Below are 26,199 nucleotides of genomic sequence, written 5' to 3'. Positions count from 1 at the left end.
CTCAAATCACATCAAACATCACTAAAACCACGAATCGACCTCCAATCCAAGCCTTATGAACTTTAGAATTTCAAACTTCTACTTTCGATGTTTAAACCTATCAAATCACGTCCGATTGACCTCAAATTTTGCACGCAAGTCATATTCGACATTACGGACCTACTCCAACTTTCGGAATCAGAATCCGACCTCGATATCAAAAAATCAACTCTCGGTCAAACTTCTCAAAAACCTTAAATTTCTATCTTTAGCCAAATGACTCCAAAATGACCTACGGACCTCCAAATTCACTTCCGACGCTCCCAACTCTAGAATTACCATACAAAGCTACTCCCAGACTCGGAATCCCAAACGGACATCGACAACACTGAAATGCACTTCAACCCAAACTTATGAAATTTCTTCCAAAATGCTAACTTCCACAATAGGCGCCAAAACGCTCCCCGGGTCTTCCATAACCCGATCCGGACATATGCCCAAGTCCGAAATCATCATACGAACCTGTTGGAACCTTCGAATACCGATTCCGAGGTCGTTTACTCAAAAATCCAATCTTAGCTAATTCTTTCAACTTAAAGCTTCCGAAATGAGAATTCTCTTTCCAAATCAACTCCGAACTTCCCGAAATTCAATTCCGACTGTGCGCTCAAGTCATAATACCTGAAGTGAAGCTGCTCATGGCCTCAAACTGCTGAACGACGCGCTAGAGCTTGAAACGACCGGTCGGGTCGTTACAAAACTAGGATCAGATAGAAATTAGTGGAACATACATTCAAAATTGAAACTGGCACAAAATCAAAGTTAATAGCCTTCTACCGTATAGCTTATATATATTAAAATGTTGCTAAAAATAAAAGTGTAAATACATATATATATATATTAAAACATTGCTAAGAATAAAACTGTAAATACATACCAGATGAAAAAAGTAAACTCAACTTCAAAGGACAAGAATGAAATTAGAGCCCCATGGAGCAGGCAATTAAGTAACTATGATTTGAGCAACTCGTGCTGATAACGTGTTAAGAAATGAGAGCAAAATAGAACAATATAGTAATAAAGACAAATTATATAGGAGGAGAATGTAGAAGTTATTTTATTCAAATGTGTTTCTTGTGTGTCCTTCATAGGATAAAGAATACTCTATTTATAGGATATGAGATACATGGAAGGTTACAAGAATACACCTAAAGGTTACAAATATTAAGTAATGAATTAACTAAATACATGAACTCAAATAGTTCATGGAATAGGGATGTCTACGAGTATTCAATGGATATCCACTTTAACATATTCATAACAAAATTATTAATATGTTGAAATCGTACCAAGTAGCCACTTTTAATGTTACTATTTAAAACATAATCATATTTTATAATGTATTAAAAGTTTAGTCATCTCTTGTTACCTCCTCCTCCTCCTCTTCTAATTCAAACATCGATCTCATGAATACCTAGAATTATGCCAATCTTTTATAAAATTCAAATATCAACGTATCTTAATTTATCTAACTCACCGAGTCAAAATCCTATAAAAGCTTAAATTATTATTACAAAGAAAATTGATGGAAAAATGACATTGTATAGCTGTTCTCAAAATAATAGTCGAAAAATGTATATATATATATATATATATATATATATATATATTATGCACCCGTTGTTGCATTATTTTTTATGGTTTATCACAAAATTGCAGTTCGAACTTCAGTACACTAAACTGAAATTTGAACTGTCAGAACTAAACTTTAAGATACTACCGTAAAGTTTGAACATATTTTAAATATTCAGAGTATGTTTTAAATAGTGTTGTAAAAGTGGCTATTAGTGCAATTGCCCATTATTTCTCGGACTGGTCCAATAAATACATGAAAATTCGAAAGAGACCCCCAAATTTTGCTAAGTCATGTCTTCACTTCTCTACACTCGCAGTCGCTTCTCTGTTGCTCTCAGAGTGTTTACTCTGCGCAGATTTTCTTCCACAGTCACTTGGAGTAAAAGTCCTTAAACTCCCACTTTTCTCGTTTACTATTTAAGCACCGGATATTTCAAATATTTATGCTCTTTTTTAATTTTTTAATTTTAATTCTTTTGATTTTATGCAGATGCTTCAGAAGAAGAGAAAGTCACTGATGCAACTGAAGAAGATTCAAGATTCATTCACCCCTCTTCAGTTGTTCATCCCAATGCCATTTTGGGTGATGTAAAGTTACATTCTTTTGTCTCTTTATGCCTTTTTACTCATGAAAATTTGAAGTTTTTGCCATTTTTTAATGTCGGTTTGAGGAGCAGTATTTATTTTTTGATTCAATAGTTAATCAATGGACTATGCTTCAATTCCGAACTAGGTGGGGTCGGTTATATGAATTCTCTGTAACCCATTTGCCAGACTTATCACATTCTAATTTTTGCACATAGGTGAAGTTTTTTGTTTGCTTTAAAATTGTGGTATTTTTTTTTTTTTTGGCTTCACTGCATTTGATTAAGGTTGTAACCTCTGATTGTAAACTTACAGGGTGTCTTGTCAAATTACTCCCTCTATTTCAATTCTTATGTCTTGCTTTCTTTTTTAGTCCGTTTGTAAAGCATGCCGCTTTCTATATTTTGTTAACCTTTTAATTCCAATATCCCACAAGGTATATTTTAGACGCAAGATTCAAAGGGCATTTTAGTACACTATACACATCTTTAGTTTAGGACCACAAAATTCAAAAGTCTCCCTTACTTTCTTAACCTCTATGCCTAGTCAAACTAAGACGCATAAAATGGAACAGAGGAAGTAAGTTGGGAAAGTAAGGAAAAAGTTTCAAACTTGTAGCTGCATAGGGAATAATAAGTCATTGTCGTCCACATTCAATGCCATATAACTTCTAATTACAGATTAGCTAGTGAAGATTTGAGAATAGAAATGTTGAAGAAATTTTCTCCAAGGAAACTTTTTAGTGTGCAGTCTTAATCTAGAATTGGTTTTGTATTTCTCTCTACCCCCTTTTTTTTTTTTTTAATATTGGAGGTACTTCATGTAACTCTTTTTCTTGGATTTAGCAGGAGAATGAAGTGGAGGTAAAAGGTCCATTGGGTAATTGCACCAAAAGGTATAGCCTAGTAGTCAGTGAAGTGAAAATCATGGGCGACTACGGTTCAAATCCCGGCAAAGACAAAAAGTAATAAACGATTTCTTCCCATCTGCCTAAGCTTTGGTGGTTAGACTTACCCAATACCTGTGTTGGTCAGAGGTAACGAGTACATGATGAAATAATGAAGTACACGCAAATTGGTCCAGACACCACTGTTATTAGAAAAAAATCCATTTAGGTAAATCCGACTTGTTGGGATTAAGGTTTAGTTGATATTGCACTTATATTAGGTTCGATGTCTGCTGTGAATCCTTTAATTCCAGTTAAAAATGTATCTTAGCATAGAGATAGTGCGAGATATAGAGAATTTTAGTGTTAGAGAACCTCTAATGTGCCGTACTTTGGGCTGAAATATGCGGAATATAGCAAAATGAATGCACAGGATTCATATAGCCAATTTCACCTAGTTGGGATCGATGCATAGTTGGTTGGTTGATTGATTGTTCTATCAGAAATTGTCACATTTCTTCCTTTGACTCATTTCAGCTGGTTTACTGGAGATGTTAAGCTTTATATGTTACGGCCTTAGCTGAATTAGCATTTTGCCGATACTTGAAGGAGCTTTCTCTCCATGTAGGGTGTTTCAATTGGTCCCTTCTGTACCATTGGGCCTTTTGCAAAGTTGGGGAGGGCTTGTCAACTGTACCCTGGGAGCCACATCTTTGGAAATACTGAACTGGGGGACAATTGCACTCTGATGACGTGAGTTAATTTTTTTTATTCTATTTCGATGTACTTCCTTTCCGTTCTCTCCATTGCCGTTTAGGGAGTGTATTTTTAACAGTGGTGCTGTAATTGGAGATGATCTTCCTGGTCATACAGTCATCGGGAGAAACAATATTTTTGGGCATCATGCTGTAATTGGTGTCAAGTGCCAAGACATGAAATATAAGGTCGGTATCCTGATGTTAAACTCATTACTGAAAATAAAAGTTTGAAAAACATCATGATTCATTCACACCTAAATTTATGCAGTACTGTACTAGATCATCTTATGACAACATATATATTTAAATGTGCGTTGCAGTCGAATTAAGAAGCATTTTGGTTTGGCTTCTGAGCTCAGATTGGTCTCCATCAATATGATGATCCATCTCTTCATCATGATCACTTTCTTCCCACCTTCAAATATAAGTAGGTGGTGCTTATTTGAGAATGAAGATAATGATTATCTTGTCTGTAATTTTAACCATCTCAGCTTGGGAATGAGTGCTTTCTCGAGATTGGTGACAACAATGAGATCAGAGAACATGTATCCATCCATCGATCTTCAAGTCCAAGTGATAAAACCGTAAGAAACTAGCTCATTTAATCTTTCCGCGGTGCAGAAAACTATAAATTTTAGTACATGGTTATCTGAAATGAGCTTACATAAACAGGTTATTGGTGATAACAATCTTATTATGGGCTCTTGCCATATAGCTCATGACTGCAAAGTGCGCAACAACAATATTTTGGCAAACAATACACTTCTCGCTGGCCATGTTTTGGTGGAGGTTATTGACTATTCCTTTTTAGTCATTTTTGTGAAGCATGGCCTTTTCTGGAAAATTTAATCTAACGGATATATGATGGTTTAAATTCTTCACATACAGGACTATGCTCACACTGGAGGAGGTATTGTAGTTCATCAATTTTGCCATATTGGTTCTTTTTCTTTCATTGGTGGTGGTTCAGTGGTAAGATTCTTTCCTTATTCAAATTGTTTGCTGTTTTTTCCGGTGTTTTACTCCAATCAAACAGAAGAATAGTTTCTTTTCCAAAACTTAAATCTTTTGCTCATGATAAACTATTAGAGCAATAGTTTCATAGTTAGCTAAGCATCTATAATTTGCACCTCATGATAGCTTAGCTTCTAACCACTTAGTTTAAGTGGAAGATCTTCAAATTGTTTCTTCTGCACTGGCAAATCTAAAGCACAGATATTCAAAGTGCAGCACGCTAACTGCGATCTTTTAGATCACGTGTGTGTTTCCTGTTGGGATCTCAATCTTTTTGTTCTCCAGGTTTCTCAAGATGTTCCAAAGTACACGATGGTGTCGGGGGAAAGAGCTGAGCTTCGTGGGTTGAATCTTGAAGGCCTAAGACGTCGTGGATTCTCTGCTACAGAGGTTCGTTTCTTTTGAAAACATTGCTCTATATTTCTAGCGAATAGATGTAGGAATTTAAATTTTGATAAGTGGAAAACCATATATGTGATATGGATCCTCTCGAGGTTTTAAATTGGTCCTGTATCTTCACTGCACTGGTCATGTAATTTTGTAAGCGGAATGTATTTAGCAGCATCTGCTTTATCATGAGCCAGTTCCAGCTAATATTATTGGTTTGTATTTAACTTTTTTGCCTACTGTAATCATAGTGTCTCAGCGGCTGAAATCCGAAATCCTCTGCCCTAACCTTTGCTATGACTTGTTTTCAACTTGGTACTGTTTTGATTCAATAAGAAAAAGCTTCTTCTGTTCTGTGCTGTTCATTCGGGAGAAAGGACATGCTGCTGCATATATTGAACATGTGCTAAGTAAGAATACTCGCAATGTGGAAGAAATTCTTTGAAATATTTAAATACAGATCCTAAAGGTTCACATATGAGACATATTGCATAATCTGGTAAGTTGAAACGTTTCTCATTATCTTCTTAAGGTTATTTAAAGTTTTTCTTAAGTAACACCTTGGGGGTTTAATTAGAATTTTGAACCTTTTTAAAATTGGATGCGCGTATGCTGTTTTAATGGAAGTTATGGTGTCAGATGTTGTTTAAGAGATTTATACGTTTTACCATTTCAATTTATTTTGCTTTCTGCAATACTGTTAATCTTTAAAAGCGCAAATTAGGGGGTGTTATGCCTTGAAACTTTCTAATTACTTTAAAATTTTGTTCCTTTTTTCCTTTAAAGAAAACAAATTGTTAAATTAATTAGAGGATGTTAAGACTTAAGTATTATGCATAAGATCTTTCCATCAAAACGTCTTGCTTTATGGAAGCCACTCTGCAGCCAGCACCAAATAAACCGTTTTGGAAAATTTGTTGAGATGGAGATTAAGATTTAATACCTTATGTGAGCTTTTTTCTTAAGTTTTGAAATAAAGAATACGTTACAAGCCTTCACTGATTTGTGTCTCAGTTGTCTTTTCCCCGTAAATCAAAAATGGTTTCAAAGAGATTAATGTGGTCTGATAAGATGAATTCTGTAGATCATTTTTCCCCCAAGGCTTTGGTTCAGTTGTAAAGATGAAACATGTGATATGTGGATTAGGCGCACGTCACATATACGAACTTTGTCACGGACAAAGCCTGGTATTTAAGTTGGGAGGTGGGAAGAGGGGTTCCCGGAGTTCTGAACCTGTGTGCCAACTCGAGTTGAGCAAGCAGCCCACAGGGGATTCCTCCGATATTAAAAAGAAAGAATTGTAGATCTTTATTTCCTTTTCCATTACAAGCTATTGAAAGATTGGTCTGCTATCAATTTCAATACGTTAAATTGCTCTAGTTTTATCCTTAACTTTTTTATTCCTGATTTTAGTTTAATGTTTTCTTGGCAAGTATCCAGATAAAGAGCCTGAGAGCAGCTTATAGAGAGATATTTATGCCCACTGATATGAGTTCTGGGAATATTGAAGATCGACTAGCTCAAGTGGTATAAAGTTGCTTTGAATATTTTGATTGACATTAGCTCTCTTCTAAAATGATGTAAAGGGCACCGTGATTTTCAGGAGCAACATAAAGAGCTTGGTCTATTTCCAGCTGTCTGTTCCATGGTACAGTCAATACGAGATTCTTTCGCTGAAAATCGCCGTGGAATTTGCAAATTTAGAAGTTGGAGTGGATCTTAGCTGCTTTTCTTCGTAAGTCTGCTCTTTATTTCATTTTTCATATGCTGTCCTATACATATATTAAAATATCTGCTTGTTACTTCCTGTACTCTGTACCTTGAGTTTGACTGAAGATTGATTGCCTGATTTTTCAAGCCAACCATTTTTAAGTTTTCCGAACCAATCTTTTACTTGGTTGCATTGTTTCCGGATTTCTACCTTAGCCACATTTCATGGTGGTGCTTGTAATTTTGCCATCTGATGTAAACTGGCAATAGAAATACTTCACAGCTATTTCTTGCTGAGTTGAAGATTGACTTCAAGTAGTGAATTCATTCTAATGGAGAAGCGTTTTATGAGCATACACAGTATCCTTATGAAGGAATGTGATAACATCTTTTTCTACTTACGGAAAAGGGTCAAATATATCCCTGTACTATCCAAAAAGGTTTAAAAATACCCTCCGTTATACTATGGGGTCATCTCAACCCCTACCGTTATACTATCATCCAAATATACCCCTCAATTGGACGGACTGCCACGTGGCACCTCAGGATTAAAGAGACCCAGCCTTTTTTTTACCTGATTCTTTTTCCCTCTATCCATAACCCGACCCAAGTCAAAAAAAACCCTAAACAGTGGAATCAACTTCCATAAATATCTTCTCTACTTTTTTCTCTTTTCTTTTCCATTTCCTTTTCTTTAATTTCTGCTATTTTTTTTTTCTTTCTTAATCCTTACCCGTTATAACACAAACAATTATGTATAGTCCATAGATTGATTTTGGGTTTACATGGAATCAGAAATTTACATGTATAACACAAATTTTTTTTCTTTCTTTTGGACAGCCTCTTCGTCCCCTTATTCCGACCCCACCAATCCATGAAGTTTTAGATTCCGACCATTTTTCTTTTTTCCGGCGACGGGAAGCATTTTTCCGGCCAGTTTTCAATCACTTTTCAGTCAGTTGCCAAAAAAAAAAACATCTTTCTCCTCCTTCTTAAGATTGCAGAATTCCTTCCTTTGCTTCATTCTGTTTTTCACCCGTTCTGACTGCTAATATCTCTAACCTTTGAGGTTTTTCCGGACAGATCTCACCACTTCTTTTTTTGGGGCAGCAGTACTCTCTCTTAGACTTTCCCTAGATACTCTCTCTCCTACTTCCTAGGAGGGTAGAACCACCTTTCCGGTGGGATCTTTCACCGGATTTCTTCCCTTTCCTCTCCTCTAGACTCCTTCCTTTCTTTCTCTTTCTCTCCTTCTCAGATTTTCCCCTCAAAATCAGATTCGTTTTACTTCATCAGTTAAATATGGACAGTGACAGAATTTATTACAATGCTTGCTTCAAGTCTTTTGATATCACAAAAATTAGTTCTAAGTCTGGAACACGGTTTGAACGGGTAGAACGTAGCAGAAAATTGATGAGAACAGTAAATGTCAGCAGTAAAGTCATGAAATGGGTGACAGAGATATTTAATGTGGCGTCAAAGGAACATAGCGGGGCAATAAGAAGATGGAACATGAAAGAACATTGCACAGAATACTTTTGTAACCTTAAATTCAATGAATATGGTAGGTACATCAGTTTTATTGCTATACAAGGGGAAAGTAGATCTATCATTATTACACCGGAAATCTCATTAAATGCTGGGTGGGGAGACATAGCTAGAAAAATTATAAGACTCGTTAATTCTTCAGAGAAAGAGGAGCAGCCCCAGACAGTGAGAATCTCAAAGATGGAGTCCTCATACACTGAAGCGGTCAGAACAAATAGATGGTCCACTGAAGGCACAAAATCATCCCCAATAAAAATCAACAGCTCCAAAATTATGGTCCCAGGAAGTTCAGAATTATCAGAGAGGGATGTGTTGAGTAGATGCATAGTAGGCAAGGTGATGATTTCTTTGAAGGAATCTCCAACTTTGAACGATATCAGAAGATGGGCAAACAACACGTGGAATTCCACCATCAGCATAAATGTTCATGAGATGAATGATTCCCAATTTCTGTTCGAATTTCCCACAAGAAAGGAGGCAGAACATGTGCTAAGGGGAGAATGGCGGTGACAGAAGTCCAAAGTAAGCCTCGACTGGTGGAAACCTACCACTGGTTGCTGGCCGGAAAAGGTGAAACGAGACTGGGTATGGGTAAGACTATTGGGTTTACCTGTTAATCTATGGTCAGATAAAGTTCTCAGAACCATAGGAGACCAATGTGGGGGATGACTAGAAACAGAGGAGGAAACAAACCTCAAAAACCACCTCCGATGGGCAAGAATAAAAGTGAAGGGAGATGGGAGTAGGGTTCCGAGAGAGATACAAATGGAAAGTGACGGATTTTTATACAAAATCCCCATCCGGTGTGAAATTCTGGTGACTGTAATAACGATTACAGCGGCGGGGTGTCCGAGGGAGGAAGATGATGAAGGACAAGGACTGCAGGGTAATAGAGGGAGAAATGAACCGATGGTCAATAATAGTATCCACCTGGGGAAGGAGATTGTAACGGCTCCACTGTACTATGGTCATGTGGGTACATCGAACAATGGAGAGGCTTTTAAAAGTACTGCACGTGTGCCAGTCTCACGTGACAAAGGACCAGACTCAATTTCTGATGAATTGGGCCCAAATAAATCTCTGGGCCCAAGATTGATAGACCATTCTCTAACCCTCTGTAATAAAAGGCCAAAAATCATAGCCCAGTTGGAGGAATTAAAAGACCCCATCCTAATAGAGGTCCAGGCAAATACAGTGTTCCTCCCTTTGGAAAAAAAGTCGAAGAAAGCAGAGAAGGCCATTGAGATCGACAATTCAGATGATACACTCGAGGAGGAAGCTCAAACTGAAGAGAACAAGGAAAAGGCCTTGGTATTAATCAAAAACAAGGAACAATCAACCTCTGACATGCAGCAAAAAGAGCACATGCAACCGGAAGAGGAGAAAATGTTTGGAGAGTGGACAATTGAAGAAGTTCTCCCCTTAAATTCTCTAGATAATGAAGAGGATCCAGAGTTTCAGGCATCAATTTGGGTGCACCAAAATATCATTAGGTTGAGCAAAGAGTTTGGGGTGGAATTCAAAGGGTGCGAAAAGGAAGCACTCCAATTACTCATGAAAATTGATGGAAAGAGGAAGAATTTAACAGAGTCAACATCACTGATGATGGAAGCTGTCACACCAAAGAAGAAAGGAAGCAAAGAATTGAAAAACTTAGATCTTGGTAGCAGTTTCAAAAGCAATGGCACAAGAAGCAGGGGAGGGTATATTGTCATCGATAGTCAATGATGATTAAAATAGTATCTTGGAATGTTAGGGGACTTAACAGAGCTAGGAAGAGGGAGTTGATAAAAAATATGGTGAGTAGCTGGAAGGCAGAAGTCTATTGCTTTCAAGAAACCAAGGTAGAAGGGGAAATCAGGGAGATAGTTAGAGAATTATGGGCAAATAGATGTGAAATATGTCCAGTTGGAAGCAAGTGGAACTAGTGGGGGTATTCTCATTATGTGGGACAGTAGGGCATGGGAAGGGGAAGTCAGTAGTGTGGGTAGATATTCCATCACATATAAGTTCAGCGACAAAGCCCAAGAATTTGTTTGGCATTTAACCAGTATTTATGCTGCTAATGATAGGGTTGAAAGAAAAGAAGTATGGTGGGAGATAGGAGCTGCTAGGGGTCTATTCACTGGGCCTTGGGTTGTGTGTGGGGATTTTAACACTGTTAGATATCCCTCAGAGAAGAAGAACTGTGTTAGGTATACCAGATCAATGGCAGAATTCTCAGATTTCATTGAGGACATGGGTTTAGTTGATCTGCAACTACTAGGAGGCAAGTTCACATGGAAGAAAGGAACAAATTTCAACATTGCTGCTAGACTGGACAGGTTTCTAGTCTCTGAAGAATGGGATGAAGGATTTAGAAACATTAAACAGTCAATCCTTCACAGGGTTACCTCTGACCATTCACCTGTCATGATTCAGTGTGGCAATTAGGAACCAGTGAATTTTTTTTTCAAATTCGAGAATTGGTGGCTGCTGACTGAAGGTTTCAAGAATAGAATTAAAACATGGTGGGAGTCCTTTTCATGTACTGGCAGACCTGATTACATCCTGGCTTTCAAGCTGAAAGCTTTGAAGGAAAAACTCAAAGAATGGAGCAAGACAATTCAAGGCAATCTGAAGATACAGAAACAACATATATTGGACCAACTTGCTGAAATTGAGGATATACAAGAACTGAGGAGCTTGAATGAGGAAGAGACACACAAAAAAACCTCTCTAATGCTAGAATTTGAGGAAAATGCTCGGAAGGAGGAGATAGCTTGGAGGCAACGGTCCAGGGTCTTGTGGTTGAAAGAAGGTGACAGAAATACTAAGTTCTTTCACAGAACTGCAAATGCCCATAAAAGATATAACAATATTGACAAGCTACAAGTCAACAGGGAAACTGTGGAGAATCTTGAAGATATCACGAGGGAGATAATCTCTTTCTACCAAAAATTATACATAGAAGCTGAGGAGTGGAGACCACAATGCAGCCTAAGGGACTGCCAAACTATTAGCTCAGAGGATAATCAGATGTTATTGAGCCCTTTTGAGCCTCCTGAAATCTGGGAGAATGTCAAAGCATGTGCAGGGGACAAAACTCCTGGTCTAGATGAGTATACTATGGCTTTCTACATTCAATGATGGGAAGTGATTAGTCAAGATGTGATAGCTGCAGTCCAGAATTTTCAAGTTACTGGGGTCTTTGAAAAAAGCTTCAATGTTACTTTGGTGGCTTTGATTCCTAAGAAAGTTGGAGCTAAAGAACTGAAAGATTTCAGACTTATCAGTCTGATAAGTAGTGTCTACAAAATAATCTCAAAAATCCTAACAGAAAGAATCAAGAAAGTAATGGGCAAGTTGGTGGACAATCAACAGATGACCTTCATCAAAGGTAGGCAAATAATGGATGTTATTCTCATTGCAAATGAGAGTGTAGATGCTAGAATGAAGAGCAAAGAACCTGGTATCCTGTGCAAGTTGGACATAGAAAAGGCGTATGATCACCTTAACTGGAATTTTTTGTTGGGAATACTTTCGAAGATGGGCTTTGATGAAAGATGGATTAGTTGGATCAAATTCTGCATTAGTACTGTCAAATTCTCTATCTTAGTCAATGGTTCACTTGTTGGTTTCTTTTCCTCTCAGAGAGGCTTGAGACAGGGAGATCCAATCTCCCCTTTTCTATTTATTCTGGCTATGGAAGGTTTAAACAATCTGTTTAAAACTGCCAAAGCAAATTATAGGATCAAGGGGTTCAGGGTAAACTCTAGGGAGCCAACCAACTTGAAAATCACCCATCTACAATATGCAGATGATACTTTGGTGTTTTGTGATGCTAGCAGAGAACAGTTGCTTTTCCTGAGAATGGTATTCATTCTTTTTGAAGCTATATCTGGACTACACATTAACTTGAACAAGAGTTTCATCTATACAGTTAATGAAGTAATGGAGATGCATAGTTTGGCTAGAATACTGGGGGAAGATAGGAGCTCTACCCCTAGTGGGAACACTTGTTTGCATCATGTGCATTTTGACTTTGGGGACTCAACACAGGGGTTGGGTCCGTCTACTACAGGTGTACCCAAAATAACAGACCATCTTGATGCATCATATGTGCTACATGTTGCATTTCTTCGAGGGTAAAATGGTCATTTGGCGGACTAATGATAGTTGAGGGCAAATGAAAAATGAAAAAAAAGAAAAAAAAAAGAAAAAAAAGAGAGGGTGAAGTGTGAAGATAACCAGTAAAAATGGAAAATAAAGCCATTTTCGTTTCTCGCCCGTATCCAATCTGCCCGAACTACGCATACCTGATTCTCGTCTTTCGGGACATGATACGTAGGCAACCCATATAGGGTCCGGTCTTACTAGTAAATATTATGTTCTTGGCTTTGCTGGGTCTTAGCCAAATTTTGCACTTCTAGCCACCTTTTGGCCAAATAAGCCATTTTGCAAAAATAGCCTCGATCATGTCTTGCATGTGTCAAGTAGGGAGTGTTATTGTCTCACATAGTGTTGGTTTAAAATTTTCTCATAAAGGTGTGGATTTATTTACCGGAGTTTGAGCATGACAGACACCTCGTGACCATCCAGTCAGGATCGCTCAATCAGGAGTTGCTTAAGGAGATTTGTTTTATTTTTATGTTTTGAGTCCGTTCTTCATTTTATGTCGTCTTTTACTTTCTAGTTTTGTACAGTAATGTCAAGTCTTTTATTATTGTATTTTCTTCTTTATATTTGAAAAAATGTGTTGTAACTCAAAAATCCAAAAAAAGAGATATTTCATTTTATATTTCCGTTATAAGTTTTCTTTAGATTACTAATTCTAGAAATGAAAAAAAAGAAAAATTTCTGAGGTTGTTTTTCCTTTAGGCAATAAATATCTAGGACTTAAAATGAATTGTTTTTATGTTTCCTTTAAGTATAGTAGGACCAAAATTCAAAAAAAAGAAGAGAATTTTCTTTTAGTATTTCTTTAAAGCTTTATTTAAGGTGTTAATTCAAAATCCAAAAAGATTTTCTTTTGAGAAGTTTCTTTGGGAAATTAGTAAAAAATGAAAAAAAATTCTTTTCATTAGAACTTTAGGATATTGTACATAGAAGAAAAAAAGACAACATACTTTATCTTTGATTTATTTTCAGAGTTTCTCTTTTAGGCAATCAAAATTGAAACCCAAAAATATTTTTTTTGCTTGTTTCAAAATCTTGCGTCAAGATATCAAAGGAAAATTCAAAATAATTTTCTGTGGTTTATTCTTTAGATTTTCTTCCTAAAAAAAAAAGAATAAAAAAAAAATTTTTCTCTTCTAGGATATTTCCTTAATAGAATATTTGTTTCAAAAGGTTTATTCTTTAGATTTTCTTCCTAAAAAAAAGAATAAAAAAAATATTTTTCTCTTCTAGGATATTTCCTTAATAGAATATTTGTTTCAAAAGGATAAAATAAAGCATGCCCGTTAAGCTTGAGTTTAGAATAGGTCATAGAACGTTAAGTCTAGAAATTCAAAAAAAAAGGATTTGCTAGTTTTATTTATCTTTTCTCATCAGAGTAGTTGTGGAGGTAAAAAAAAAAAAGAAGAGAATGAAAAAGAAAATGTTAGTTTATGTGCTTTACTCTCGATCATCCAGAACTACGCAAAGATCTGATTCATGCGGCGTCATGATACGTAGGCAACCTACATACGGTTCGATCGAATCATTTTATTTTTTTAAAAAAGAAAAAAAAGAAGGAAAAAAAAGGGGAAAAAAGAAAAGAAAAAAGGATGAAATTATGGGACGTGAGAAATGAGAGGAAAGAAAAGAGTGATAATTGGAAAAAAAAAAGGAAGGAAAATGATCAAGCAAGTGCTAGAAAAGCAAAGAAAAGGGAGGTTGAAATGAACAAATTGGGATGATGCCAAGTGACCTTATGACCCTCGAAGTCATTCTAGAACCGTTAATTGTGGCTAGGTGCATTGCACGCAATGTGATATTTTTGTTGTTAAATGCCCTAACGCTAACGTGATGACCTCATTTTGTTATATTCATAGCAGAAATGTGGTTGGTTTGTGGTTGTCAAAGTAGTAACTCCTCTCTACAACATAAAAGGCAATGACGGACAACAACAAAACTGGGTTGGTTGATACCGGTGCCCGAAAGCAGTTGGTTGAACAGGACACTGGTTTGGCTGATGAGGTAAGGATGTTGAGACAACACATGACGGACATGTATCAGGCCTCGATGACGGGAAGGCACCACCCCCGCCACCACCTAGCTTCTTAGATGCTGCCTTTACCTAATTTAGTCGTATTTTCGTCACCATTTTCCGGCCATAATTCCGGCATCCGGTGGCGGATTGTCGCAAACTTGGTGTCAAAAGAAGCATTTCTCTTTGCGCACAATCCCCAATTGATTTCATACTCAAATCTGTAACCAATTGGTAAGGATCTTAAATTTCATTTTGCGGTTACTGTAGCAACCAGGCATTTTTCATTAACTTCTTCTGATTCTTCACGTTAATGGAGTGTTGAAGAGTTTCATGTCTGCTGCGTCCTCTCCCCAGCCTTTGGCTGTGGGAGAGCCATCTATTAAACCAACATATGCTGCTCAGATCCAAACCAAATCACCAACACAAATTGCAACAAAAACAGTGTTGAAATCGATTCAATATGTACATGACGAACCAACTGTTTGTTTTACCATGGAAGAAAGGCGTGAATTTGCAATGGAGGGGTTACACCAATCTGTTGTTTTTAAACTATCTTCAGGTGCACCAGATCTCAAAGAGCTAAGAAATTTACTGCCCAAACATCTAGGAACAAAAGGTCGATGCCTCGTAGGTTCACTCGCACCAAGGCAAATTCTGTTAAGGTTCGATCAAAATGAAGATTATGTACAGGCCTTAGCTCGTGCAGTAAATTACCTATCATGGAATGGCAAAGAACACCAGTATAGAGTCTTTCCATGGACAATTGGATTTAATCCAAACGAAGAAACTACAATGGCAGTAGTTTGGATTTCGTTGCCGAATCTGTCGCCGGAGTTATTTGCTATGCGTTCGTTGCTATCAATTGCTTCTGCTACTGGAAAACCTATAGCCATTGATAAAGTGACACAAATTAAATCCAGACCAAGCACAGCGAGGGTGAAGGTAATTTTGGACCTGATGAACAAGCATCCCAAACGAGTGAGAATCCAAAGTTTGGATAAAAATTCTGGAAAAATTGTTGAAGTTTTTCAGGAAATTGTGTATGATAATCTACCTTTGTATTGTAATTGCTGTAAACATCAGGGCCACCATGAGAAAACATGTCGATATATATCTAAAAGGGCACACAAAAATGATGAGATTGAAGATGTAGAAGTTTTTCAAGAACCAATTGATCAAGGTCCTGTAGAACAATATCAAGGAGATTTAAGGCAATTGTTGAATGCAAGAAAGATGCAACAGGTTTTAGAAGGCAAAAGTGTGGATCCAGATAACAATTTTGAAAATAATTCCCTTGTTTATCATCAAGGAGCGAATGTAAATAAGCAGAATATCGCAGCAACTCAGTCTGCATTGACTCAGTCTGCATTGACTGATGGTCCACGACCAGCTGTTGTTAAGGGCCAACTACAGAATGACCGAGATACTACAGCTGCGCGTGAAATAATTGGAAAACCACCATTTGTTCAATCTACTAATGTTGCATTGAAAAATGTTGTTGCATTGAATACAAAGTTGAGTGATATCCCTGCTTCCACAGTATTTTCAAGGATGTATGAAGCTACTGCTGTTTCTTTAAAGGCAGTTGCTAATCGAGCTGATAATTCAAACAACCTTGATATGTTTAAACATGTCCCTGGGCCATCTAGGATTCAAAGTGAAGTTGTGGTTTCGGAGTGTGCAACTACAGGTTCCCAAATGTCAGCTGGAGCAGAACAAGATGCTTGTGGGAGTTTGAAAAATGCTGTGCAAGAAAAAGTGGAGACCAAAACTACTGGGAAAGCAAATGGTAGTGCAGAACCTAAGGATACTTTTGTTGAATTAACTGATAAAGCAACAAATGTTGATGCTACTAATGAGGAACATCATGTAGATGTTATGGAATTGGAGTTTGCAACATCTGATACAAAGGGTAATAAGAGTAACAACTGGACAGTAGCTATTGAAGCAGCTGCTGCAGCTACTATTGTTTCGAAGCTGGATTGTACTGTTGCTTTGCAATCTCCTGTTGATCGAGCTGTATCTAGGAGTGATAAACATGATGCTGTGATTGATCTTCTTGAAAGAACAAGCAAATCCTATGGATACTAATGTTGCATTGAAGGCAGTCCGAGCAGATACCTCTAACCAGCCTGATATGGTTCAACAACAAGGTGGTGTGACTGTTTCTATAGGTACAGCTGCTGTAGATGTCTCTAATGCTGCCTTAGTTCAAGCTGAGTTTGCTTTAGAAGGGGCTGAATCTGAGCGATCAAAACCTACTGATGCTAGACAACATACAAGGGAAGCTGGACAACATATTACTAAGGATAACCGGACATCGGTTTCCAGCAAAAAAAGGACTCCAAACAGCAAAAAACTAATGCAGATCGCAAAAAAGAGTCCAGGTGTACCAAAAAATTCAAACTCATTTACTGCTCTTGGCAATGTGAATGATGATGATGGGAAGTTGACTGGAGAGAATTTACAGCTGGTTGAGAGTTATAAGGACCAGAAATTGGATCAAAATAGCTCATCGACTCCAGCGACATTGAATAAAGCTCTTGTTACTGTGAATCAGAATGAAGGTAAGACTACTGATCCAAATATGCAACTGCTGGCCCATGATCAAAATGAAGGGAAGGTAACTCCTACGATACATTTCTCCGGTCCACATGTGGAGAAAATTATCAAAGAGTCAGATTAAAATGATGTTGGATGCCAACCCTATGTTCAAGCAATCGTTGGTCACCTTGAACACATCGATGTATAATATTCCCTCTCAATCTTGTGAGTCAATTGGTGAGCATGGGGTGAACCTGGGCAACCATCAATCTCCAATTGCAATAACAAAGAAATAATTCAAGCAAAGGTGAGGGAGATGGTTATTAACTCGAAAATGTGGAACGACCAACGAGAGTATGATAATGAGGAGGGCTGGGGTGACGGAATTGCTGGTTTTTCATCTGAAGAAGATGACCAAGAGGATGAACAGGATAGTGCAGGAGAGGACATTGATGCTCCAGTCAAGCCAAAGTTTCAGGGGAAATTTGCAGCACCCAAGAACAATTTGAATTGTCATGCACTTACGGCACCTGCAGCAAGTCCCAACAGCAAGTTGAACCATATGCTCCAGCTTTTGTTCCAAGAATTTCTGCAAACGCAGAAGCAACAAACCTGGGTCAAAAGGCAACATGAGATAATGTGCAACAACAACAATGCTCAGGCGAAAATTCTGCTGGTGATCGAAAAGCAACAGTAGTGCCAAAATCTGGGCAGAGTCAAATTGTAACAACTGAGCCACTCATTTCATTGGAGGAGAGGAAACTTTTGGATGCAATGGTAAGCTCTACTCCTTTAAAATCCTTAAATCCTGCTACGCTTAGCACTGGTCCTGTAAGTAAGAGCAAGAAAAAAATGCAAAACATAGGACAACAACAAAGTAAGACAATCGTGACAACGACACAAGGAGGAGATGCCTTAGCGACACTCAATATCGTTCAAAGTTCTCCACAACCTGTTAATTTGGGGAGTGAATTTTTTGAACAAGGAGAAGAAGAAGCAATGTTACAAGAATGTCGTGCACATGCATCAAGAAAAGGGGATCTATTACCAAGGCATAACGGCAAAGGTAAAAAGACTCGTACAAGGAAAAATAGTTGGGACGACAAGGTTAGTGATTTTTTAAATGTTAAGCGACCTCCAATGAGAAATGCAAAACAAAAGCAGGTCGCCTCAACTACATCAACAAGGTCCAATCGTTCTAAAAAGAAATCATGATTTTTGAATACTTCTTGAAGAATTGGGAGTGTGATGAAAAAGAATTACAAATTGAAGAAGAGTTTGGACAAGAAGGGACAACATTTTAATTCCTTCATCATTTTATTCTACCATTATGTTAGTATTCTGATTTGTAATATCATCACAGAGTATGTTATAAACTTTGTGGTGATCACTGAATATTTGATTGTAGCTAGTTCTTTCTTTTTACATGCTTGCTAGTGAGACTATTTTATGCCTCAATAGGATTAGTAAGGTAAGGTTTAGCCCGGTTTGTGTTATATGGGTAACAATACCGGTGCTATTATCCCCCCTTATTTCTACTTTTCCTAATTGTTGTATTTTTCTTTTCTGTTATTAATAAAAAACTAGCCCTAGGCGCTTGCCTAGCGGATTGCCAAAAAAAAAAATACCTATCTTTGGGAGGTAGACTAATCCTCATCAATAGTGTTTTGGATGCCATGCCTACTTACATGATGTCTTTATTTCCAGTTCCGACCAGTGTAGTTAAAAGAAAAGATGCACTGAGAAGAAACTTTCTATGGCAAGGCACCAGTGATAAGAGTAAGTTTCATCTGGTCAGGTGGGAAGTGCTTATTACCAGCAAGAAAGAAGGGGGAATGGGGATCAGAAATTTGAAAACTCAGAATCAAGCATTGATGATGAAGTGGTTATGGAGGTTTGCCACAACAGAGCAATCTTTATGGAAGAAGGTAATTCAAGAAAGGTATGGGATGGAAGGTAGTTGGACAACAAAAACAGTTTGTACTCCTTATGGGGTGAGTCTGTGGAGGTCTATCAGAAACACATGGCCAAGGTTCAGAAACAATTTCAGTCTCAGAGTTGGAAATGGAATGAAAACATCCTTCTGGGAAGATAAATGGCTTGGACAGAGAACTTTAAAGCAACTATTCCCGGACATCTACAATCTGAATCAACAACAAAGAGCTTCTGTTGGAGAACTTTGGACATGTCAAGGATGAAACCTTACATTTAGAAGATTTCTATATGACTGGGAAATTGAGAGGCTGACAAATCTCTATGATACTCTGGAACAGTTTAGAGGGACCACCAACAATGAAGATAGGTTGTTCTGGCAAGGGGGGATAAGAGGAATTTTCTCTGTTAGATCAGCTTACAAGGAGTACAACCATTCTAATAATCAGATTGGTTGCTGGCCTTGGAAAATGATCTGGAAGTTAAAATACCTTACAAAGTGTCATGTTTTGTTTGGCTTCTAGCAAGAGAAGCTGTCCTAACCCAAGATAATCTCACTAAGAGAGGATATCAGTTGGGGTCCAGATGTTACTTATGTAAAGCTCAGGAGGAGACAGTCAACCATCTTTTCTTGCACTGCAGTGTCACAGATCAAATTTGGAAGATATTCATCAACCTGAGGGGAATTAAATGGGTTATGCCAGGGAGAATCAGGGAAGTCCTAACAAGTTGGAAAAGAGATGGAATGCAGTCTGGCCAGAAGGAGAGATGAAAGATTGTCCCTGCATGTATATGGTGGACAATTTGGAAAGAAAGGAACCTAAGATGTTTTGAAGATACACATAGTTCAATACAAAAGTTGAAAATGAGCTGCCTTACGCTCTTTTATTTTTGGTGTAAACAAGAGTGCTTAGAAGAGAGTGAAAGTATTTTTGATGTTTTAGACCTCTTATGAACTTTATAGAGACTTAGTTTGGCTCTCTTTGTACTCCCTTTTGTAATTGTGGATGACTACACTGAATTAGTGTAGTCATGTTTATACCTAATACAAATGTTACCAATTTCAAAAAGAAAGAAAATTTTCTATCCATATATCTATCAACCACATCCAATGAGAGAGCAAAGTATTTTGGTTTTGATTTTTGAAATCAGGGCCTTACCGAAGAAGAAAAGACACCCATTTTCTCTGACATCTCATTCTTTGGCAAGAAGTTTGAGGGAAGATTTGAACCAAACATAAATGCATTTTCTATGAACAAGAGGATTCGAGTTCGATTATCAGAATTTTAAGGCTCAGTCTGCATTTTTATCAGACAAATAGAAGGCAACCACGTCATGTCTGCAAAATCACCTGTGATTGTCTCAATGCTTAACTTTGTCAGCATAGAAATTGAAAATCATCACTGCATCTATTACTCAAAAAGTTGCCAAAAATACTCACATAGACGCAAGTTTATGTCTGAAGCTGCAGATAAAAAACATATGAAGATTAATGCCTATTTTTACATGAACATAGTGGCCTATTCAAAGTATTTGATGAACAAGGGGGGGTTGGTTTGGCTTTTAACGAAAATCATTATAGTGAAATGAGGGGTTTAATTGGATAGGGCTGTTTTTGAAGTGGCCGGTATGGGTCTAATTGGGGTCGGGTTAGTAATGAACTAGGTATCTTAATTTGAGGTGGGTCTCTTTAATTTTGAGGTGCCACGTGGCAGTCCTTCCAAATGAGGGGTATATTTAGATGGTAGTATAACGGTAGGCGTGTAGGGTTGCGATGACCAAATAGTATAACGGAGGATATTTCTAAACCTTTTTGAATAGTACAGGGATATATTTGACCCTTCTTCATTCTACTTAATAACATTCGTGATTGAGTAAATCTCTTCTATATTTAGAATTAGTGACAACTATGTATGTGTTGATTGCAAAGCATTTACTGAATACCTGGTTTGCGGTACTTGACATTTATGCATCTCATCTGAACTCACTGGGTACTTGCATTTGCTATTTAGTGCTGCTATAATTAGGCGGTGAATTAAGAATGTACATTATTTCACAGATTCTTTCTGCGCTTATAAATATGGATAAAAACCAATTTTTTTTCTTCTACTTTTCAGCAAGAATTCCGAGTTTCACCTCTATCATGGTCCTTGATCTCGTACTACACCAAAATGTAAACAAGCAAAGAAATGCTGCTGGTCTTATGAAAGTTTTTATAAGGTGAACAATCCTGTACAAGGACCATATTCATTATTTAAGCTCATTATGGAGGAGTGATGAATTGAGAAGAAATCCGTCTGAATGGGCTATATGAGGCTTATCATGTCAAGTTTGTATATCTCAAAGTTGAATCTTCCAGATTCTTGTCGTCGAGTGTAGCAGTTCATTGAGTTATTCTGCCTCTCCGGTAAAAACTTTGCTCTCGTCGTGATCATATTGACCAGCTGTTTGTGGATTCCAACAGCAATACCGCTTCTTTATCTCCTTGTAATGATACGCATCAATATTTGCAACCAAGTTCCCGCTTTTATACTAGTTTTCAACCAATTCCGATCTCTGTTACTCTGTATCTGTAGTTCTTTGCTTGGTCTCGTTTGATGGAAGACAGTCATTAGTGTGGAATGTGGATGAACAATCTTTTTCGATAGTCACCAACTATACTTCAATTACTGCTTGGATTTACAATTCCAATTAATCTGAAATCTGGCATAAGCATGTCTGATCTCCCAGATACTTAGAATGTGACTGATTTTTGGGGCATTTGCATCTATACCCGCCTTTTGTGTCACGTTTTAACTTGTGTCCGCTTTGCAAAAAAAATTGCAAGCGTACCCACTTTTTCGCATAACTTCAGCATACGGGGCTGAAGTAGCAAAGACAATCACGCAAAACTTCACATTCTAGTAGCCGAGCCTGAAGTTCAGCTCTAGAGCTGAAGTTTTTGTTTTGTAACTGGTGAACTTCAGCTCTAGAGCTGAAGTTTTTGTTTTTGTAACTGGCGTTTTTGTTTTGTAAGTTTTTATTTTGGAACTGTCGAACTTCAGCTCTAGAACTGAAGTTTTTATTGAAGGAAGTTTTTGTTTTGTATCTTGGGACAATCCTGAACATCCCAATCCTTTAATTTGATTAAAAAAAAAAGCTACTTAATTTGACTCACCAGTAGCAGCGACAAGGAGAAGACAGAAGAGAAGGACAACGAAGGCTGTGTATTTAACCATATCTAGCTTGTTTTCCTTTTGGATTTCTTGGTGAGGAAACTGACAACAGCAATGGTGATATTTATAGCATGGTATATGCTCAACATTGTCAACTTAATTCATTTTTTGACTAATTCAAGCATTCACATCATATTATGTACATGAGAAAGTAAAAAGAATAAGTCTAGATGATTCCTTCGATTCTGTATAAGATAATGAATTGGACGTTGAGAACGAAGAAAGAAGAAGAAGAAGAAAAAGAAGAAGAAGAAGAGGAGGAGAAAGGGGGAGGAGAAGGAGAAGGAGGAGGAGAAAGGGGGCAGAAGTTATTTAAAAAGTGGGTACAAGTTAAAAGTTAAAAAAAAATGGGTATAGGTTAAATGGGGGCGACCAAACAGGGTGCCCCGTGCAATTTTTACCTGATTTTTATTTCTTGGAAAGTTAACTATCCTTTGGACAATCAGGTTAACTTTGTGATTGCACTTTTTAGGAGCATTTGCATCTATACCCGCTTTTTGTGTCACGTTTTAACTTATGCCCGCTTTGCAAAAAAAATTGCAAAGTGTACCCGCTTTTTCGCATAACTTCAGCATACGGGGCTGAAGTAACAAAGACAATCACATAAAACTTTAGCATTTCTAAAAGACGGGCCTGAAGTTCAGCTCTAGAGCTGAAGTTTTTGTTTTGTAACTGGCGAACTTCAGCTCTAGAGCTGAAGTTTTTGTTTTTGTAACTGACAAACTTTAGCTCTAGAGCTGAAGTTTTTGTTTTGTAACTGTCGAACTTCAGCTCTAGAGCTGAAGTTATTTAATTCATTTGTAAAAACTTCAACCACTGTATAACAAATTGGCACTATTTGTTATATTTACTTTTTTCTTATGTTTTCACTGAAGTAAGCTACGAATTAGATGCTTTGCTTCAGCACTTACTACTATATTGTATTTAGGTTTTTGACTTTTTAGCCTTAAAGCAGAGCGCAGAGTCAGACCTACTATAATAGATAGTGTAACTCCTTTCATTAATGAATTATGCAAATGGATATGAACCAACCATGGGATTGTGTACTGTGTTTGGTATAAGAAAGTCATTTTTTTAACAAAGATTATGAATTGGACGATGAGAACGAAGAAAGAAAGAAGAAGAAAACGAAGGAGGAGAAAGGGGGATCAAGTTATTTAAAAAGTGGGTATAAGTTAAAAGTTATTAAAAAAAATGGGTATAGGTTAAATGGGGGCAAAAAAATAGGGTGCCCCGTGCAATTTTTACCACTTTTTAATGGGCTTATTTACTGCCTATATCAGAGTGGACTTGACTATTAGAGGATGTCGATTTCAGAAAAATGAGTGCTAAACCTTTTATAGAAGTTAGTTTAAGTGGCAAAGGTTGAGGGACTTTTGACTTAGGTCACAGGTTCGAGCCTTGTATGACGTGAACTTAGCCTGATATTTAAGTGGAAAAGAATAGGCGAAGTGCACGAGTAGCCACTTTTAAGCTTGCTGTTTAAAATATGTCCATAATTTGTAAGGTATATAAAACTTAGCCAATTCACCCAAACTTCAGGACTTAGTGTTTTGAATTTTTGAACTGGTTTTTTCTAAACAACTAATTTTTGAGGTTTTGAGCGAATTGACTAATCTTTAAATACGTTATAAACTGTGAATTTATTTTAAACAAGGAATTTTTACCTCCTATAACAAAGGTTAATACCTTATTTATTTTAAATAAATACCCTTTTAAAAAATTATATTCTATAGATACCTTTTGATTTTTATAGCCAAATATCTATTTATGGTTACCTCCTACTCTTAAGCCATAAAATACTCTTTGTATTATTTTTCTCTCTCATTCTTTCAAATTTTTCTCCACCCCCCCTCTCTCTCTTAACGGCAGTATTTCTCAATCGAACATCGACAACCACTATCCACGTTATGTCTTCAGCAGTCGAACACCGGCAACCACTATCCACGTTATGTCTTCAGCAGTCGAACACCGGCAACCAAACAATGTTTTCCTTGATTTCGTGGTTAATAGTAACCCATCATTCTGAATCAATTTCTTAGTTCTCAAATTGTGCAATAAGAATTTGGGTCGTGTTTTATTTGTAACACCGGCAACCAAACAATGTTTTCCTTGATATCATGGTTAATAGCAACCCATCCTCACACTCTCCACAATCTCCATTGGGTCGTGTTTTCACTACCGGCTTTCGGTGAACGGCGGATTCACGGGAAATTAGGGCTTGTTCTTGAACAAAGACGACGGAGTTTGGGGCTGAGCAACTTGATTTTCTATTAATATATTTCAATGTATTTTTCATGTATTTCATTGCCTTTTTTTTCATTGTAATTCAATGTATCTCGTTGTATTCCATGTATTTCATTGTATGCACTATCTTTTTTTTCATTGTATTTCAATGTATCCCGCTGCATTATATGTATTTCATTATATTCACTGTCTCGCTATATGCCATGAATGTATTCATATGTTTTTTTTAATTAATATAATTTATGTATTCAGATGTATTATATAATTTCTCTGAAGATTGTTATGTTTTTGGGGTATTTTTTGGTTGAGAATCTTCTTTATAACTGAAAATACAATTTGTGTGTTATAATTGAGTTTGTTGAGTTATATTAGGAGTCTATTATGTTAATTGATTCAATTTTTGTTTTAAAAACAGTGTAATCCCTTATTTCACGCCGTGAATACAGTAGAATACAGTTGAATACAATAATCTGTCCAGCTGTAATTCCATGTTTCACTCTATGAATACAGTCGAATACACTCGAATACAACAGCTGATTAGCTGGACTTCCCAGATTCACGCCTATTTTTGTTACTGTATTCATGAATACAATAGCTTAAATACATCAAATACATCTTATAACCACACAAAAGGTATCTATAATCCGTAATATAGCAAATGACATCTATAAATGACTAATTACTACCAAAAGATAGTGCTTTATGAACATATCGAAATTGAAAGTCCCATTTCCTATGTCTTGTGAAAGATGCTCGATTGTATGGGATGTTATAGTGTTATTGCAGATTTGAAGAAGAAACGGTGTTTAGCTAGTACATCCAATGATGAAAAGATAGAACACAACTCTTGTATTATATTTGCATTTTCTTTGGCTTTACATCCGGTATTCAGTATCAGTGACAAAGCCAAGATTTTCATTAAAAAGTATCAAAATATATAAAAGTAAACATACACAAGATCAAGGGGAGTTAACATATAGTATATATATACATATAATTTTTTGTTACCTATGTAGACAATGTATTTTTTCCACGAAGGGATATCGACTGATACCCCTTGCTATAAGGTGATTCCGTCACTGTTCGATACCCGCATTAGACTCGATATTTTATTGCATTAGTAACCTCAACAACATGTGGCATGCCAGAGATATAAGTCAGGACTCAGGAGGAAAAGTTAGGAAGAGAGATATTTTGTTTATCTTTGTTCTTGAAATTAAGATCCCTTCTTGGGATAACAATGCCAAATCATGAGGGGGTGCAAGTACAATGATGATAATATAAATATGTGGATATTTTCTATATAGGATAGAGACAATCCCCTTAAAAAACTAAGTTTTTTTTTTATCACAGATTTTACTAGCAAAAAAATAATAATACATCTTTAGTAAGAGTTTCTTCCCATTTGCAATAAAGTACTAGTACTACTCCAGACCTTTGGTCTAGGTAAGAGCACAACTTATCATGTGTGTTAGGCGCACATCACAAGTTTAAATCGTGTCGTAGATAAAATTTTGGTATTTAAGCAGAGAAAGATGGATGATGTGAACACCTAATTTTTGCATTATTTTAACACCTCCTAAA

The 26,199-nt window shown here is 36.9% G+C and overlaps 1 protein-coding gene across 9 annotated transcripts; it reads left to right on the top strand.

Annotated features, from left to right (window-relative positions):
- Nucleotides 1–1,861: 1,861 nt before the first annotated feature.
- On the top strand, nt 1,862–21,819 carry LOC107775482 (putative acyl-[acyl-carrier-protein]--UDP-N-acetylglucosamine O-acyltransferase, mitochondrial). Of its 9 annotated transcripts, none has more exons than XM_075220045.1 (11): nt 1,862–1,993; nt 2,105–2,202; nt 3,714–3,838; nt 3,921–4,029; nt 4,335–4,427; nt 4,516–4,632; nt 4,732–4,815; nt 5,143–5,247; nt 6,685–6,771; nt 6,848–6,979; nt 21,271–21,819. In XM_075220045.1, the coding sequence occupies exons 1-10, from the start codon at nt 1,906–1,908 to the stop codon at nt 6,965–6,967; spliced, it is 1,026 nt and encodes a 341-aa protein (XP_075076146.1). In that variant the 5' UTR covers nt 1,862–1,905; the 3' UTR covers nt 6,968–6,979; nt 21,271–21,819. The 9 variants fall into 9 exon arrangements, 5 of the variants coding, with proteins under 5 accessions (XP_075076146.1, XP_075076142.1, XP_075076143.1 ...); XM_075220041.1 differs by having other exon boundaries at nt 1,895–1,999; XM_075220042.1 differs by lacking the exon at nt 21,271–21,819 and adding an exon at nt 18,929–21,241 and having other exon boundaries at nt 1,895–1,999.
- Nucleotides 21,820–26,199: the final 4,380 nt, after the last annotated feature.

This window comes from Nicotiana tabacum, chromosome 8, assembly GCF_000715075.1.
Source record: "Nicotiana tabacum cultivar K326 chromosome 8, ASM71507v2, whole genome shotgun sequence".
NCBI classification, from domain to species: Eukaryota; Viridiplantae; Streptophyta; class Magnoliopsida; order Solanales; family Solanaceae; genus Nicotiana; species Nicotiana tabacum.
The sequence above is the reverse complement of the archived record's forward strand: the minus strand, read 5'-3'. Positions and strand labels throughout refer to the sequence as shown.